The following is a 19,537-nucleotide window of genomic DNA, read 5'->3' as shown; positions in this document are numbered from 1 at the left end:
AACAAAAGCCTACCCGTCTGGGCTCTACCTAAACATAATAAACATCGTATCCCTAACTCGGCTATAGGATAGCGTTCCCACATGGAACCAGGGGCGGCTTACCCCAGACATACAAGCCACCAGCCCTCAGGCTGTAACAACTGCAGTACCTTTGGAGGGGGTTGTGGTCTAGCAGTCCTCCCGACTCTGACCTTTCAATGCTTGTTCCCGGGCGTCGCCGAGTCCCCCAAAGTCCAGGCTATTGCATAGCCTTGTGGCCCCTCAGCCTTGCATAGCTGAGACCACACTGACAGAGGCTCACTAGGCCTCTGTCTGCACACTCTCTAGCGTGAGACTGGGAGCCACACCCAAGTCCAGCAACAGGATTAAATACCATCCCTGGACATGGGCATATTCCAAATTCCAGGACTGGAGCATGGGGAACAGGCACCCACCCAACACATTGCCTGTTCTCAGTAAAAGCCCACCCTGAAATAGCTGAACCAGCTACACTATTTATATGGTGTCCCCCAACTACTTTAGTGGACACCTGGACTAGGACTTTTACTCCACCAAGGCCGGGCCCCTTGGTGACACGCTCCTGGTGCAAACAACACCTCAATGTTCACATTGCCACAGTAGGTACTTCATACAATAATTGGCGCAACCTGGAGATGATGCTGCTCCAAACAAGTGTACTTTCATTCTGTATTCTGCTGGCTCTGTATCTGTATCTCCATCCTCCCACCATAGAAACCTCAGGAAGTCTCCATCTTCATTTTTCAAATAAAAACTAGTGGAACATCTTTTCAATGTCACACATGACCACTACGGGATACTTTCTGAATCTACAGAGTACTCCAGGCAGAGTTTGTAAGATCTGTTCCTTTTAGTAGATGATCATTAAATGCAACACCATTGTACTTTGCTGAGCATCTAAATACTACTCTAATCTTATCTGGTTTCTTTGAGTGATAAACACCTTGATGTGGGATGTACCACACTTCTACTTTAGGTTGATTATTAACTTTCTCTGCATGTCCTTCTTCGAGGATGCCTTCCATGAATTTCAAATAATCCTGCTTGAATTTGGGATCTCTTCCCATCTTTGTCTTCAAACATTTCAATCTTGTTAGGGCAAGATTTCTGTTATTTGGCAGACGAGGTCGTTCTCTAAAAGTTAAGGGCATTTCAAGATGACCTTGTTGATTCTGTTGAATACTTTCTTCTAGAGAGTGTGTACAAACTTTATGTCTTCTTGGGATACACTCTTTTCTTTAGAACTTATGTCTGCAAAGTCGGATTCAAGGATCTTGATTACTTTTGCTGGACTTAAAGTTGGTAACTCTTGGACAGATGTTCGATGACACAAACCTGTCACCTGTCTTGAGTTTGCAATCTGCTGTTTTCCTCCAACAACATCCCATACTAGATCAGTTTGAACCGCGTAGGGTTCACCCTTTCCTCCTGTGATTACCTTTCATGGTACCAAGGCTTTAAGACAATCGTACCCTATCAACAGTCCAACACCAAACTCTTTCAGTGGGGACATTTCATGAGATATGACAGATAGGTGCTCCCATTCATTGACTGTTTCACAGGTAGGCATGCGATCTCGATCTAGAGGTATATCGTCTTTTGTATAAGCTGGAGGTAGATCTAATGTGCAGTTTGAATGAAGTCCTCTAACTCTAAGTCCTTTGACTGTTCACTAATGTGTCCCTCCCAGTCATTGTAGCGTCACTGGTTCTGTAGCCACTTGTAATTTCTTGTAGATTTCTTGATCAATGAAGGTGACATCACTCTGGGCATCCAGTAGCGCATAGGCATATACCTTCTTGTTCCTCCTTTTAGGATTTAATATGCACACTGGTACAACCATTGATGTGCCATTGCTTTCTCCTTCTCTCACTCTGCAAGAGAATACCGATACTTTATTTCCTTCCTCAGTATCTTTAGGTATTGAGGATTTATCTTTCTTTGGACGTTCTTCATGTAGTGGTGTAGGATGGCGTCCTTTCCAAACGCTGCATGTGGCCTTTTTATTACACTCCTTAGTAACATGGCCTTTTCTTAGCCATCCGAAACACAGTTGGTTATCCAGCACAAATTTGTTCTTTTCTTCTGGAGACTTCACCTTCAATTGTTGGCACTTATGTATGGAGTGGTTCTCTCCACAGAACATACACTTGAAGGTTCTCTGAAGATTTGTCGGTTCTGGTTCTCTACTGATCCCAGTAGTGACTTTGATCTTGCTCTCGTAGGTATCTGGACCTTTAGCTGCTGTGTTGGTTGCAAAGCTAGTTGCTCTTGCACATCTTATCTCTCTTGCAGGCCTTTCTTCTAAGGATTTTAAGACATATGACGTTACTGGATTACATGCTATCCGTGCTTCCTTATTGACGAACTCCGAGAACTCTTTAAAACTTGGGAAGTTCTTACCTAGATCTTACTGTTTAGTCACATAGCAATTCCAACTAGAAGCCACTTCTTCAGGTAGCTTAGCTAGCATCCTGTGGTTTTCTAGATAGTCATTCAGTACTTCCAGTCCTTGAACATTTGGGATGGCATTGCTGCATGCTTGCAGGATGGTACCATACTTTTGGAGTCTGAAGTGTTCTTTAGGACCTATTTTAGGCCAGTTACTCAGATTCGCTATAAATGCTCTTTGTACTAAGAAAGGATGACCATATCTTGTATTGAATTTTTCCTTAGTATCCTCTAACAGTGGCATCGTAATACTCGGCTCAGACATTTTACTTTAAATGCAATACTGACCATCGATACGAATATTAAAAGCCCTTTCACTTTAAATGCAATATTGACAAATGCAGAAATAAATACCTTTCACTTTAAATGTAACAGCGATAAATGCAAGCAATAAAGGACTTTCACTTTAAATGCAATAGAGTCTGTGTAATACAAACTGTCCTTTGTTTTACTTTAAAGTCTTTATCTGAACACAAAAATGTCTCTTTATGCCAAAGTCTATGTGCAATGATAAGTAATAAAAGGAAAGCTCTGACCTTATTCTGAAGAGCAGGATACTGTGATCTGAATTTTGCTGGAACAAATGTCTGTCTTAAAGGAGACTTGTTTTTTCTTGATGTGATGCAATGCCCTGTGCAGACTTGCGATGCTCTGTGCAGACTTGCGATGCGCTGGCTTGGATACGCTATCGTAGGAGGGTTGGCGCTCTTTCTCTGACTATTGTGCCTTTGCAGTTCTGCCACTTTAAGAGTCGGCTGCAGTTTGACCAATGGGAATGTTCTATGGCCTTTATGGTAGCTCCTCTGAGATGTCTTTGCTTGCTCACTCAGGGAACAGTTGCTGCGCGGCAGTATATGCTGGCGCTCCGCTACTCTAATGCGCTCTTTAATGTGCAAATTGAGGAGCTCTATCGCTTTGCCCTCTGGGGGCAATAGTTACACTGTGGCAGGCGCAGCACTATGAAGTGCTTTTTGCTCTGTGGCATTAAAATAATTTTGATATCTCTGACTTTTAGTCTAACCAAACTGTCTGTCACACTGTATTTTCTCTAGCGCGGTTCTATGGAAACAGTAGGTTTAAAGAGCACACCAAATGCTTGAAAATAACTTCTTTATTAACGTAAACTTTTCTTCATATATAACACTGCTGCCTCCGCAACAGATAGTCCATGTACAAAACAAGTGTTGAAAAGATATCACAAAACGGCGGTATGCAGTTAGCAGTAACTATTTGCAGATTGGTTGAGTATGATCTGGTATGGTTGTATGCAATTTGGATTGCAGTATGTTTGTATGGTATTTGTAGTAGTTCACAGTTTGCAACTGTAGCTTTCAATTAGCAATTTGTACTTTGCCATTGAATTTGAAGGAACTGTAAGTAAATACCCATATAACTGGTTCAGTATACCGTTCTAATCACTATACTAACAGTAGGAACATCATATAACTGTTTTAAATACCTATTTTGGCCTCTACTGCTTCCATAAAAACACAGCTCTCAGTGGAGTGAATGTCTCATCAGCTCCTGTCTCTGGTGAAAAATTATTCTGGCAGCTCCTGCTAGGGTAATTCCCAGACAGACTGTGTGTGAGGCTGGCTGTGATTGGTCAAAACTCTTGATGTGTGAGAAGCTGGCTGTGATTGGTCTAGATATCTGCTCAGCAACAACAGATTAAAAGCAACAACAGATTAACACTATGCTCTCTGTTGTTTCTGCTGTGTCACTGAGCTTACCTTACACTATAAAATGAATCTTAAAAGGCATATTATCTTTTCTGCTTCTGTGAACACAAAATATAACAGTTATATGACATCCAAAACATGATGTCACAGTAAATAACTCTGCTTTTGTCTTTAACACATAAACATAGGAACTGTATTTGGGTTATTGGCTGGTCTGGCTATATACACATATAAGCTATATTAGCAACCTAGGACAGGTCTTAGCTGGCCAGCTACATGTGGCCATATACGTTTTAGTCCACATTGGCCATCTCAGTAGTTCAAAGTGCCCATAAATGTTCAATGAAACCGGGGGATGGACGTAAGATCTTTCTGGGAACATTCTTTCAAAGAAAGATCTTTCATTCCACCACTGAACTAAAATTTTAAATGCAGCCAACTTCTTTTGAAATTATAATGCTCTGTCATCGGTCAGCCAAAACGATAGCTAGTTGCTAAATTTCAACTGATGGACGATTATTTTGATTGAACTCGTCCGTTTTGATCAACCATAGACTAATGTGTATGGGCATCTTTAGGAGAAGGACATCAGAACCACCAGATCGCCAAAATGCCCTTGTAAGAGCCACATAAGCCACATAAGACCCAATAAGCACTTCCACCCATTTGTTCTGCTGTTTTCCAGCATATTGCCATTTATGTTATAAGTAGGGATAAGCAAACTTGCTGTTTGCAACTTGGGGTTCTGGGTGAATTCTGTTGTGGATTCCGTTATCATGGAATATAATGGAATTCTTTGACAGAATGCCCCACATAAGCCTTTAAGAGCAGGGCAGGACTCCTGCATAATGGAAACCGTTGGGTTCTTCTATTATGATGGAATGCCTTCTATAGGCTTCCGTGGTGCATTCCGTCATAGAATTCCGCTATATTCCATATTAACAGAATCCATAATGGAATTCACCCAGAACCCGAACTTGTAAACAGCAAGTTTGCTCATCCCTAGTCATGAGTAAAATCATAGAGTGTGCGAGCCTAGCGACCCACATGATAACTGCAGCTAAACTTCTGATCCCCCTGAAGTGGAGGGATGAGAACCCCCCATCAATAGCGTTGTGGTATGAGAAAATGGCGTATCTATGCCGTATGGAGGAGATGATCGGTTGGGAAAATAAGACCAGGAGCGCCTTCCTCAAAGTATGGCAGCCGTGGATAACACATATGTCAGAAAAGAGTCAGATGGACATGAAGGTTTGACCCAATTACTAATTTGGGGTATCCAGACACTCACAGCTCCTTTAATTCTCTTTAGGATTATGCTACCTCAGAATAGAATACGCTTTTGGTCGCGCATTCACAGGATCGGGAGGTAAACTAGTTCATCTACAGCCTGCCAGTGGCGATCATTCGCTAGCAGGCTGTAGATGCGATTTTTTTTAACCCTTGAAAGGTATATCAGACACTGTTTTGTTAACAGCGTCTGATATACCTGCTACCTGGACCAGGGGAGCACCCAGGAATTTTGTCTAGGGGGGGTCCTGGTGGGAAAAATGCTGCCGCAAAAAAAAAGATGGACACGCCCATTATTATAAGCCACTCCCATATTTACTAGGCCACTCCCACGTGGCCATACAGCTGAAATTAGAAATTGTTCTTACAGCAGGATTAACAGAACAACATGTTACGTATTTTATGGTTAGACACTGTCAGGAAATTATTATAATCTTGCTGCCAAAGCGACTGCCAAAGCATACCTGAAACGTAGAAGGAATGGAGCTTCATTAGTGGTCGTCAAGGATTGGTTGGCAGCGGCAGAATGGCAGGTGATTCAGCTCCGGCGGGAATCTTCCCAAAAAGACGTTTAATATCTGTGGAAAGACATATAGCTCAAGCTATAAAAGGCTGTCCTAGCACCCGACTAAAAAAGGAGGAAAAGAAACCCATGTCAGACGACTGCCAAAGCATACCTGAAACGTAGAAGGAATGGAGCTTCCTTAGTGGTCGTCAAGGATTGGTTGGCACCGGCAGAATGGCAGATGATTCAGCTCCGGTGGGAATCTTCCCAAAAAGAAGTTTAATATCTGTGGAAAGACATATAGCTCAAGCTATAAAAGGCTGTCCTAGCACCCGACTAGAAAAGGAGGAAAAGAAACCCATGTCAGACAACTGCCAAAGCATACCTGAAACGTAGAAGGGATGGAGCTTCCTTAGTGGTCGTCAAGGATTGGTTGGCACCGGCAGAATGGCAGGTGATTCAGCTCCGGTGGGAATCTTCCCAAAAAGAAGTTTAATATCTGTGGAAAGACATATAGCTCAAGCTATAAAAGGCTGTCCTAGCACACGACTAGAAACCCATGTCAGACAACTGCCAAAGCATACCTGAAACGTAGAAGGGATGGAGCTTCCTTAGTGGTCGTCAAGGATTGGTTGGCACCGGCAGAATGGCAGGCGATTCAGCTCCGGCGGGAATCTTCCCAAAAAGACGTTTAATATCTGTGGAAAGACATATAGCTCAAGCTATAAAAGGCTGTCCTAGCACCCGACTAGAAAAGGAGGAAAAGAAACCCATGTCAGACGACTGCCAAAGCATACCTGAAACATAGAAGGGATGGAGCTTCCTTAGTGGTCGTCAAGGATTGGTTGGCACCGGCAGAATGGCAGGTGATTCAGCTCCGATGGGAATCTTCCCAAAAAGACGTTTAATATCTGTGGAAAGACATATAGCTCAAGCTATAAAAGGCTGTCCTAGGACCCGACTAAAAAAGGAGGAAAAGAAACCCATGTCAGACGACTGCCAAAGCATACCTGAAACGTAGAAGGAATGGAGCTTCCTTAGTGGTCGTCAAGGATTGGTTGGCACCGGCAGAATGGCAGGTGATTCAGCTCCGGTGGGAATCTTCCCAAAAAGAAGTTTAATATCTGTGGAAAGACATATAGCTCAAGCTATAAAAGGCTGTCCTAGCACACGACTAGAAACCCATGTCAGACAACTGCCAAAGCATACCTGAAACGTAGAAGGGATGGAGCTTCCTTAGTGGTCGTCAAGGATTGGTTGGCACCGGCAGAATGGCAGGCGATTCAGCTCCGGCGGGAATCTTCCCAAAAAGACGTTTAATATCTGTGGAAAGACATATAGCTCAAGCTATAAAAGGCTGTCCTAGCACCCGACTAGAAAAGGAGGAAAAGAAACCCATGTCAGACGACTGCCAAAGCATACCTGAAACATAGAAGGGATGGAGCTTCCTTAGTGGTCGTCAAGGATTGGTTGGCACCGGCAGAATGGCAGGTGATTCAGCTCCGATGGGAATCTTCCCAAAAAGACGTTTAATATCTGTGGAAAGACATATAGCTCAAGCTATAAAAGGCTGTCCTAGGACCCGACTAAAAAAGGAGGAAAATAAACCCATGTCAGACGACTGCCAAAGCATACCTGAAACGTAGAAGGAATGGAGCTTCCTTAGTGGTCGTCAAGGATTGGTTGGCACCGGCAGAATGGCAGGTGATTCAGCTCCGGTGGGAATCTTCCCAAAAAGAAGTTTAATATCTGTGGAAAGACATATAGCTCAAGCTATAAAAAGGCTGTCCTATCACACGACCTAGGCATTAGGGGGGGGGGGGTTTATAGGGGTTGTATAACCCCTTTGTCACCATAGAGGGCTACTTTGCCCTATAGATGCCACAGTTACAATGTGAATGTCCCCCAGAGGATTTTTATGATATATGATTACAAGCGATCCCCATGGACATGAGATGGTAGGTGGTCTGGTCTCAAAACTCACATGGCCTGTACCCAGCTTACCTCACTTTGTATTGATAGAGCCCTTAAAGAGGTTCTCCCCCCAAGAAAAAAAAACTTTGTATTGATGAAGCCCTAAAGGGGGTCACCCACCCCAAAGGAAAAAAAATCACTTTACAACAACACTATATACACACACACACAGACTCTGTATAGTGTTGTTGTAAAGTGATTTTTTTTCCCCCCTTTGTGGTGGGTGATCCCCTTTAGGGCTTTATCAATACAAAGTGAGGTAAGCATGGCATAGGCCATTTAGTCAGTAACTTAATACTCTGCTTCTGTTCTTGACTGGGCATCTCCTCTTTGTGTATTATTATTGCTGTAATAATTTTTTTTTGGGGGGGACCCCTTTAGAGCTTTAACAATACAAAGTGAGGTAACCTGGAAGGTCATGTAGTCAGTCACTCAGTACTCTGCTTCTTTTACTTACCAGGGCATCTCCTTTATGTAATACATCAGAGGACAGAGAGTAGATTTACTTGACTAGTCGGTGCAAGAAGATGGTGCCGCATCCAGGCTACTATATGGGTGCAGAGCAGATATGGGGGTCTGGAGGTGTCACATCATATACTATAGGGGTGCAGAGCAGATACCGGAGTAAGGAGGAGTCACATCATATACTATAGGGGTGCAGAGCAGATACTGGGGTCTGGAGGTATCACATCATATCCTATAGGGGTGCAGAGCAGATACTGCAGTCGTCACATCATATACTATAGGGGTGCAGAGCAGATACTGGAGTCGTCACATCATATACTATAGGGGTGCAGAGCAGATACTGGAGTCGTCACATCATATACTATAGGGGTGCAGAGCAGATACTGGAGTCGTCACATCATATACTATAGGGGTACAGAGCAGATACTGCAGTCGTCACATCATATACTATAGGGGTGCAGAGCAGATACTGCAGTCGTCACATCATATACTATAGGGGTGCAGAGCAGATACTGCAGTCGTCACATCATATACTATAGCGGTGCAGAGCAGATACTGCAGTCGTCACATCATATACTATAGGGGTGCAGAGCAGATACTGGAGTCGTCACATCATATACTATAGGAGTGCAGAGCAGATACTGGAGTCGACACATCATATACTATAAGGGTGCAGAGCAGATACCGGAGTCAGGAGTCGTCACATCATATACTATAGGGGTGCAGAGCAGATACTGCAGTTGTCACATCATATACTATAAGGGTGCAGAGCAGATACTGCAGTCGTCACATCATATCCTATAGGGGTGCAGAGCAGAGACTGGGGTCAGGAGTCGTCACATCATATCCTATAGGGGTGCAGAGCAGATACCGGAGTCAGGAGTCGTCACATCATATACTATAGGGGACGGGGTGCAGAGCAGATACTGCAGTCATCACTTTATATACTATAGGAGTGCAGAGCAGATACCGGAGTCAGGAGTCGTCACATCATATACTATAGGGGTGCAGAGCAGATACTGCAGTCGTCACTTCATATACTATAGGGGTGCAGAGCAGATACTGCAGTCGTCACTTCATATACTATAGGGGTGCAGAGCAGATACTGCAGTCGTCACATCATATACTATAGGGGTGCAGAGAAGATACTGCAGTCGTCACATCATATACTATAGGGGTGCAGAGAAGATACTGCAGTCGTCACATCATATACTATAGGGGTGCAGAGCAGATGGAGGTGTCACATCATATCCTATAGGGATGCAGAGCAGATACTGGGGTCTGGAGGTGTCACAGTCACATCATATACTGTAGGGGTGCAGAGGCTCTGCACCCCTACAGTATATGATACCTCCAGACGCCATTATCTGCTCTGCACACCTAAGGACACCTCCAAACCCCAGTATCTGCTCCTGCACCCCTATAGACACCAGTATCTGCTCCTGCACCCTTACATTATATAATGATGTGACACCTCCAGTATCTTCTCTGCACCCCTATAGACACCTCCAGACTCCAGTATTATATCTTCTCTGCACCTCTTCACCGTCCCCTATCCTATAGACACCCCCAGACAGTATCTGCTCCTCCTGCATCCTTACATTATATGATGTGAATCATGTTAACATGTGACACATGATAGTATCTGCCCTGCACCCCTATAGACACCTCCAAACTCCAGTATCTGCTCTGCAGGAGCAGGTGTCACGTGTCAGACAGCAGTAGCACTATACTCCTCATAAACTAAGGTGCAGAGAGCAGATACTGGAGTGGGGTCTGAAGTCTAGGCTCTAGCCATGGCCCCCATGAATGATCCACCACCTCCCTGAGTCGCTCTTAATGAATATTAATTGAATCTTACGGCGGAACGGTGACGGCGAGAAATCGTTAGGGCGGCCGCGGTGCCTCAGCCTGCCTGCACTGACTGGAAGATTGAAGGAGAAGGCGGGAAGGAGGAGGCGGGAAGGATGCGGGGAGGAGCCAGCAAGCAGCAGGAGAAAGCCGGTAGGCGGTGCCAGGCTGAGCTGAGATGAGCCTGGGGGAGGAGGGGAAATGAGTATAATGCTGCCGCCTGCCAGGATGGAAATCAGGCTAAGCAGCAAAACGGGAACTTTATATAACGTATATTTATATAATAGTCAAAAAAAAAAATATTAAAATGGACATATAGCCTAGGGGGGGTCCAGACCCGCTGGACCCCCCCTGTAGGTGCGCCACTGACCTGGACCTCTGGTGGTCCCTTTTGCTTGGATTGACCAGCAGAGGACACAGGCAGCTCTGTAAGTAGCACCAAACACCACTACATTACACCCTCCACCCCCCCGTCACTTATTAACCCCTTATTAACCCCTGATCACCCCATATAGACTCCCTGATCACCCCCCTGTCATTGATCACCCCCCTGTAAGGCTCCATTCAGATGTCCGTATGTGTTTTGCGGATCCACGGATCCGCGGATCCATGGATATGCAGATCCACAAAACACATACGGACGTCTGAATGGAGCCTTACAGGGGGGTGATCACCCCATATAGACTCCCTGATCACCCCCCCGTTATTGATCACCCCCCTGTAAGGCTCCATTCAGGCGTTCGTATGTGTTTTGCGGATCCACGGATCCGCAAAAAACACGGACACCGCGGATCTGCAGACAAGAATAGGGCATGTTCTATAGGCTCTACAAAAAACGCAGTGTGTGTGCGCACACTTGCGTTCAGTCCGCCCCACCGCAGTGACTTTTTTTCTGACTGCAAAAACACAGTAAAATCGCTGCGGCACTATAAAAAGATCACTTTTGAGGGGCATGGCGAGTTCATAGAAGATTTTTTTTTTTTTGCCACAAGTTAGCGGAAATTGTTTTTTTTTTTTTTTTTTCTTACAAAGTCTCATTCCACTAACTTGTGACAAAAAATAAAATCTCACATGAACTCACCATACCCCTCACGGAATCCAAATGCATAAATATTTTTAGACATTTATATTCCAGACTTCTTCTCACGCTTTAGGGCCCCTAAAATGCCTAAGCAGTATAAATACCCCACAAGTGACCCCATTTTGGAAAGAAGACACCCCAAGGTATTCCGTGAGGGGCATGGCGAGTTCCTAGAATACTTTTTTTGGGCACAAGTTAGCGGAAAATTATAATTTTTTTTCTCTTACAAAATCATTTTCCGCTAACTTGTGCCAAAAAAAATATATTCTAGGAACTCACCATGCCCCTCACGGAATACCTTGGGGTGTCTTCTTTCCAAAATGGGGTCACTTGGGTATTTATACTGCCCTGGCATTTTAGGGATCCTAAAGCGTGAGAAGAAGTCTGGAATCCAAATGCCTAAAAATGCCCTCCTAAAAGGTACTCATTGGAATTTGGGCCCCTTTGCGCACCTAGGCTGCAAAAACGTGTCACAAATGTGGTATCGCCGTACTCAGAAGAAGTAGGGCAATGTGTTTTGGGGTGTATTTTTACATATACCCATGCTGGGTGAGAGAAATATCTCTCTAAAAAGACAACTTTGTATAAAAAAAAAAAAAGGGAAAAGTTGTCTTTTAGAGAATGGCTGCCCATTAACCCCTGAAGAAGCCAGAATACTGGTGAAACATGTCGGGGGCAGTGTTAGTTTTTAATCGCTGTGCACCACTCCACTGTTAACCAGGAACTAGCGGTCAGGCTGGCCGACGTTGCTTGGTTTGGTTTAGCAATCAAGTTAGTTGTGGTTTTGGCTACTGTGCACCGAGTCAGTGTTGCAGTGTTAGTTGCCACTAATCCCAGTCTGAGATCAACTGAGACGCTTTATGCACCATTCACATAGTGGGTTGATATTTCCATTTCTTCCACCACTCTATATGGTTGTTATCACAACCATTCTCAGCTGGCAGAGTCACCGCGGACGGTGGTACGGTAGTGTTCTGCCCTTACAGTGGTAAGGGTGAGAGATAGTGCACATCTCTTCACCCCGCCTAATTGTCAAAGCAATATACCTATCAGTGAAGTGGTGTACTGTGTTTTTAACACCCCTTAATTTTTTCGTTCTGTTTAAGTTCAATTAAAGAGTGCACTTCGCACACACTTAGCATTTAGGTTTTACTTGTATTCAAATAAAAGTGAAGTATTAATTTATACCTGGGTCAAGACAGGTTCTATTGCCTGGATAGGCATAAACTAGTAAAATTACCTTACCCAGGTCAGGTCCTAATTATATTCCTTTCAGAGAGATATTTCTCTCACCCAGCATGGGTATATGTAAAAATACACCCTAAAACACATTGCCCTACTTCTTCTGAGTACGGCGATACCACATGTGTGACACTTTTTTGCAGCCTATGTACACAAAGGGGCCCAAATTCTAAAGAGTATCTTTCCGATTTCACAGGGCATTTTTTACGCATTTGGATTCCAAACTACTTCTCACGCTTTAGGTCCCCTAAAATGCCAGGGCAGTATAACTACCCCACATGTGACCCCATTTTGGAAATAAGACACCCCAAGGTATTCCGTGAGGGGTATGGTGAGTTCATGTAAAATTGTATTTTTTGTCACAAGTTAGTGGAATATGAGACTTTGTAAGAAAATTTATAAAAAATAAATCATTTTCCGCTAACTTGTGACAAAAAATAAAAACTTCCATGAACTCACTATGCCCATCAGCGAATACCTTAGGGTGTCTACTTCTCAGCTGTTTGAGAAGCCAATGGCACTCCTGTAAGCGCTGTGCTCTCTCGCGTTGGCACTGACCTAGGAAAAGCTGAGAGAAGGCCGCAGCACTACTGCGAGCCCGGATTCTTCTCAAACAGCTGATTGGCGGGGGGTCCCGGGTGTTGGTCTCCCACTGATCCGATACTGATGACCTCTCCAGAGGATAGGTCATTAGTATATAAGTCTTGGAAATCTCCTTTACGCACTGCAGTGTAAATCACAGCACATATTATATGCAATTGGAAAATGTGTCATGATGCAACGATTTCTTAATCATGTGCTATAAAACATTTGGTTGGCCAGCTCGAGATCATTGGAGTTGAGGTCTAAGGCCAGGTTCACACTTCAGTTATTTGGTCAGTTATTTCCATTAGCTATTGTGAGTCAAAACCAGTAGTGAAGCCTACAGAGAGATCAGGTATAATGGAAATATCTGCACCTGTTCTGTGTTTTGGACACGCACCTGGTTTTGGCCCACAATAACTGATGAAAATAACTCACCAAATAACTGATCTGGGAACTCAGCCTAAGCCACAAATAATTACCTACACTGGTAACTCGTTTGCTCTTAAATAGATGAAGGGGAACTATTGAAATTATTTCAAGATGAAAATGACATTTGTTCTGCTCTTTCCCACAGATAAGAAGGTACTCGGCCTTAGAACTCTTTGATTGACAGTAAGGTGAGTAAGATGCCATATACATGCATACTGTACATCCTCACATACTGTATACAATACTCACTATAAAAGATGAATGTCTAGTATTAAATTATTATTTTTCTCTTAGATCAAAAAACAGCATTAGTCACAATGCATCGGATGACAATTCTGGGGCTGGTCGTTTCGGCAGTGGTCTTGCTGGTAGTTGGGATTTTGATTGGTCATTTTGCAATCATTCCTTCACAAGTTTCATGGCTAAAAGAAATGAGCAAAGATGGAGATCCCAAATACAGCCGTCAACTCCACCAAGAGATCCAGGCTGAGGAGATTCACAAAAACTTACAGTAAGACTAAAGATTTACAATCTTAAAATGCTAAAAACACAATTGCAGTAAACTTTATCTTGACTTTCACTTTCTCTTGTGTTAGGTTGGAGCTACATAGTGTTCTTGGCCACGTCACCCATCAAGTGACTAAAGATCTCTGTGTAGCAAGGCAGCCCTTGAACTGAATGGTGTTGTAGAGCAATTGATTAATTGGTAAAACCAGATGCACTGCAACACCACTCAGTTCAGTGGCTCCATTGCTACATAGAGATCTTTGATCACTTGAACGGTGTTGTGACTAGTGTTGATCGAGCACCGTAGTGCTCGGGCCGAACACAGGATATTCGGGTGCTCAACTGAGCACCTGAGTATAATGGAAGTCAATAGGAAATGGAAGAACCCGAGCATTAAACCAGGTACCCCCTGCTCTAAAGAGGGGTGGGTGCCTGGTTCATAAGAAAATGTCATAAATTGTTGGTAACACCATTGAAATGGTTCTGTAACAGCATAGGGGGGGATGTATGGATGCATCTTGGACTAGCTGGCCGCTGCTGGGAACTACGTTGCCCGAATAGTACACCACTTTTACATAATGACAATCAAACGCACAAAACCAAGGGGGGGGGGGGGGGATCGATTTTAGAGGAAAAATTTATCAAAAACATTCTTTCCTGAATATTTACTTGTATGTAAAGTGCAAGTGCTGCCAAAAATTACAAGGAAGAGGCACTCCGATACACCCTTAGTTACACATAAAGGAGGGCATCATACACACCCTTTAAAAATTATGATTGATGGCCTGCTGGTGACCCTCAAAAACATTAGGAGCAAGGGCCTGCTGATCTGACCATTTAAAACATTATGGGCGGTGGCCTGCTGCCGCTTTGGTGACCTGGGGCCGATGGCACGTCCCCGTGACGACGACAATCGATTCGGATGTCTGGCCTATCAATTTTCGATGTAATTCTCAGCTCAAAACCATTGTAAACTACAGGTAACGAGGAATCAGTGTTCGATTCTAGAGAGGGAGCCTGCGAAACTGCTACCACATCCAAGGAAGGCAAGCGGGTGGCACGCAAATCACACACTCCCGACTCGTGGAGGTAATGACGATAAATAATAATACAGGACTATTAAGAGGCGCTGTTATTGGAATGAGTAATACAAAATTACAGGGAATCTCACAGCAGTATTTTGGATGAGGAAACGTTATACAGGAGAGGCACTGTTGCCGCTTTGTTGACTCTAGATAACTTCTGCCTGATCGCACGTCCCCGTGAAGTCCACGATCCATTTTGATATCTTCCCTATCCACTTTCGATGTTCTTTTATGCGCCTAACATGATAAACGGCTAGTACTTCAAAGCAAGGCAGCATGAGTTGGGCGCCTGCAGGTGAGCTGACCCTGTAAAAGATTTTAGGTGCGGGCCTGCTGGTGATCTGACCCTGTAAAACATTATATGCGAGTGCCTGCGGGTGAGCTGACCCTCTAAAAAATTCCATGCGAGGGCCTGCATGTGAGCTGACCCTGTACAAGATTTGAGTTGCGGGCCTGCAAGTGAGCTGACCCAGTAAAAGATTTGAGTTGTGGGCCTGCTGGTGAGCTGAGGTGGAACCGTCAAACCCAACTTGATTTTGATGGCTGCAAAAAGTATATGCGAGGGCCTGCTGGTGAGCGGACCCTGTAAAAAATTATATGTGAGGGCCTGCTGGTGAGCGGATCCTGTAAAAAATTAGATGTGAGGGCCTGCTGGTGAGCGGACCCTCTAAAAAATTTGATGTGAGGGCCTGCTGGTGAGCGGACCCTGTAAAAAATTATATGGGAGGGCCTGCTGGTGAGTGGACCCTGTAAAAAATGAGATGTGAGGGCCTGCTGGTGAGCGGACCCTCTAAAAAATTATATTCGAAGTCCATATATGCAAGGGCATTATATGTGACGAATAAGCAATGCATGTTGATATGACAAAATTTGGCAAACTGAAGAAAAAGGCACTCATAGGGTGAGTAAGTTCAGAAACAAGCCTCCAAATAGAGGAAAAGTGGTTCTGCTCACCTGTTATTGTTGCACCTAAGATTCGGTGCAACTGTAATGGAGGCGGGTAAGAGTGATTGAGTTTAGCTGGTTGGTGCTGCTGATTCCGTCCGTGTTCACCTTTGGCGGGGGCCAAGCCGCCGTCTGGGTCAGTGTATGTGGTAAGTTTCCACTGGACTTGGAGGTCGAGTGGAAGGATGGACAATAGGCGCAAAAACGCAACCAGAGTTTTGCAAACCAATAGGTTTTTATTGCTAATGTGACAACGCATTTCGGGGTTCAGCGGACCCCTTTTTCAAGTCGGTGGAGATGCGGCTGGTGAGAGAGCCCTGCTCCCAGCTTCTGGCACGTGCGGCGTCCAGATGCTTACCAGAAACTTACCACATACACTGACCCAGACGGCGGCTTGGCCCCCGCCAAAGGTGAACACGGACGGAATCGGCAGCACCAACCAGCTAAACTCAATCACTCTTACCCGCCTCCATTACAGTTGCACTGAATCTTAGGTGCAACAATAACAGGCGAGCAGAACCACTTTTCCTGTATTTGGAGGCTTGTTTCTGAACTTACTCACCCTATGAGCTCCTTTTTCTTCAGTTTGCCAAACTTTGTCATATCAACATGCATTGCTTACTCATCACATATAATGCCCTGGAAATGATGCCCTTTAGGCTTGTGGACACTGAGGCCTTCCGCAGCCTGATGTTGGTGGCTGTCCCTCATTACGCAGTCCCCAGCTGCCACTATTTTTCAAGATGTGCCGTGCCAGCCTTACACCAACATGTGTCCCTTAACATCACACGTGCCCTGACCAACGCAGTTCCTCGGAAAGGTCCACTTAACCACGGACACATGGACAAGTGCTTTCGGCCAGGGACACCACATTTCCCTGACGGCACACTGGGTGAATGCTGTGTGACGCCGCACGTGCTAGAAGCTGGGAGCAGGGCTCTCTCCATCAGCCGCATCTCCACCGACTTAAAGGGGTCTGCTGAACCCCGAAACGCGTTGTCACATTAACAATAAAAACCTATTGGTTCGCAAAACTCTGGTTGCGTTTTTGCGCCTATTGTCCATCACTCCACTCGACCTCCAGGTCCAGTGGACACTTACCACATGTTGATATGACCATATACCCTTGTTTGTGGTAGAAGGGGTGCATGGAAATACAGTCTAATAACTACATTAAAAACAACGTCTGGTGGAGTCGAGAAGTTATGGTCAATGCAGGCCTTGTTCATTTTTATATGAGTCAACCTGTCAGCATTTTCAGTTGACAGACGGACACGCTTATCTGTTATAATGCCACCAGCAGCACTAAATACACACTCAGACAAAACGCTGGCGGCAGGGCAGGCTAGCACCTCCAAAGCGTAGAGGACCACGTGTCCAGCTTGGACACCCAGTAGTTGTAAGGCACTGAGGGATCATTGAGGTTGCTGACACGGTCTGCTATGTACTCCTTCACAATCTTCCAAAATGTTTCTCTCCTTGTGGCAGTAGGCCACAAAATCTGGGTGAGGGTGCTGGCGTGGTGTCATGAAACTGTACCAGGCATTGGAGAGTGTTGCCCTGCCTCTGTTGAAACTGCTGTGTGTTCCCCTTGTCTCCCCTCTTCGGTTGGCCAAGGAAGTACGAACTCTGCCGCCAGCGTTGTCAGATGGAAAATTTTGGTGCAATATTTCAACAAGGATCTTATGGTATTGCACCATTTTGCTCGTCCTCTCCAACAGCGGAATGAGAGATGAGAAGTTCTCTTCGTAGCGGGGGTCAAAAAGGGTGAACAAACAGTAATTCATGTTGTTGCGGGAAAGGCAGCCTAACATGAAATCAGCCATGTGTGCCAGAGTACCAACAGGCGAGACTTCGCTGTCGTCATCAGGAAGATCACTCCCAATCTCCTCATCCTCTTCTGCCCACCCATGCAGAAAAGATGGAATTAAACTTCCATGGGCACTTCTGTAGCTGAGGCAACGGTATCCTGCTCTTCCTCCTCTTCAGCCTCCAATTCGTGCCGGGAGAAGACGAAATAAGGGTGGTCTGGCTATCAACCTGTTTAATGTCATCCCCAATTTCCACCTCTTTCACATGCAAAGCGTCGTCCTTAATTGTGAGCAGCGAGCGTTTGAGAAGACACAGAAGTGGGATGGTGACGCTGATAATAGCATTATCGCCGCTCACCATCTGTGTTGATTCCTCAAAGATGCGTAAAACCTCACAGAGGTCAGACATCCATGCCCACTCCTCGATTGTGAATAGTGGAAGCTGACTGGAAAGGTGACGACCATGTTGCAGCTGGTATTCCACGACTGCCATCTGCTGCTCACAAAGCCTGGCAAACATGTGGAACGTGGAGTTCCAGCGCATGCTCACGTCGCACAACAGATGGTGAGCTGGCCATTTCAAGCGCTGCTGCAGCGTTGACAGACCTGCTGAAGCTGTCGGTGACTTGCGAAAATGTGCCGCTGAACCACAAGGTTGAATACATGGGCAAGGCATGGAATGTGTCTAAGGTTGCCCAGCTCCAAAGCCGCCACCAAGTTACGGCCATTATCAGACACAACCATGCCTGGTTCTAGGTTGAGTGGTGAGAGCCACAGCTCAGTCTGGTCTCTTATCCCCTGCCACGGACTATTGCCCCTTCCCCACTGCAGTGCTACACTGCTTCCAGCTACCGACTGATGACTAACTGGTGCTGCACGCGGATACTTCGGAGGTGGAAGTGGAGGAGGAGGAGGAGGAGGAGGAGGAGGAGAAGTGGGGGTTGGAGCCACTAATGTAGGTGGTGGCGGAAACCCTGATTGAACTGGGGCCTGCAATCCTTTGCGTCGGTATCACCTGTGCCATCCCAGGGTACGAGTCGCTCCCGGCCTCCACAACATTCACCCAGTGTCCCTGGCCGAAAGCACTTGTCCATGTGTCCGTGGTTAAGTGGACCTTCAGGGCACGTGTGATGTTAAGGGACACATGTTGGTGTAAGGCTGGCACGGTACACCTTGAAAAATAGTGGCGGCTGGGGACTGCGTAACGAGGGACAGCCACCAACATCAGGCTGCGGAAGGCCTCAGTGTCCACAAGCCTAAAGGGCAACATTTCCAGGGCCAGTAATTTGGAAAGCTGCGAATTTAGTGCTATGGCCTGTGGGTGGGTGGCTGGGTATTTGCGCTTGCGTTCAAATGCCTGGGGTAATGACATTTGTACGCTGCGCTAGGACAGGGAAGTGGTCGCTGATGGTGCTTGCGAAGGTCCAGGTGCAGGGCGGGAGGAATCCGGGCCTACGTCTTGGACAGCGGATTGGCCAGCACGTAACACAGGGGAAGAGGAGACAGTGTTGTGACCCGCAGACACTGATTGTGGACCCAGGCATTCAGCCCACCTATTAGGGTGATTTGATGCCATGTGGCAGATCATGCTGGTGGTGGTGAGGTTGCTAGTGTTC

At 45.5% G+C, this 19,537-nt stretch overlaps 1 protein-coding gene across 2 annotated transcripts in view; it reads left to right on the top strand.

Moving 5' to 3' along the window:
• Positions 1 to 19,537, top strand: part of LOC122922105 (N-acetylated-alpha-linked acidic dipeptidase 2-like) — a 160,497-nt gene that overhangs the window by 30,029 nt on the left and 110,931 nt on the right. The window contains exons 2-3 of one of the 2 annotated variants that reach the window (XM_044272577.1): positions 13,719 to 13,761; positions 13,868 to 14,084. In XM_044272577.1, coding sequence (XP_044128512.1) covers positions 13,891 to 14,084 — 194 coding nt within the window. In that variant the 5' untranslated portion in view covers positions 13,719 to 13,761; positions 13,868 to 13,890. Of the gene's footprint in view, positions 1 to 13,718; positions 13,762 to 13,867; positions 14,087 to 19,537 lie in introns of those variants that run through there. The other variant, XM_044272579.1, reaches the window with a different exon arrangement.

The sequence above is a fragment of the Bufo gargarizans genome, chromosome 11 (assembly GCF_014858855.1).
Source record: "Bufo gargarizans isolate SCDJY-AF-19 chromosome 11, ASM1485885v1, whole genome shotgun sequence".
NCBI lineage: Eukaryota > Metazoa > Chordata > Amphibia > Anura > Bufonidae > Bufo > Bufo gargarizans.
This window is presented reverse-complemented; position numbering and strand designations above follow the sequence as displayed.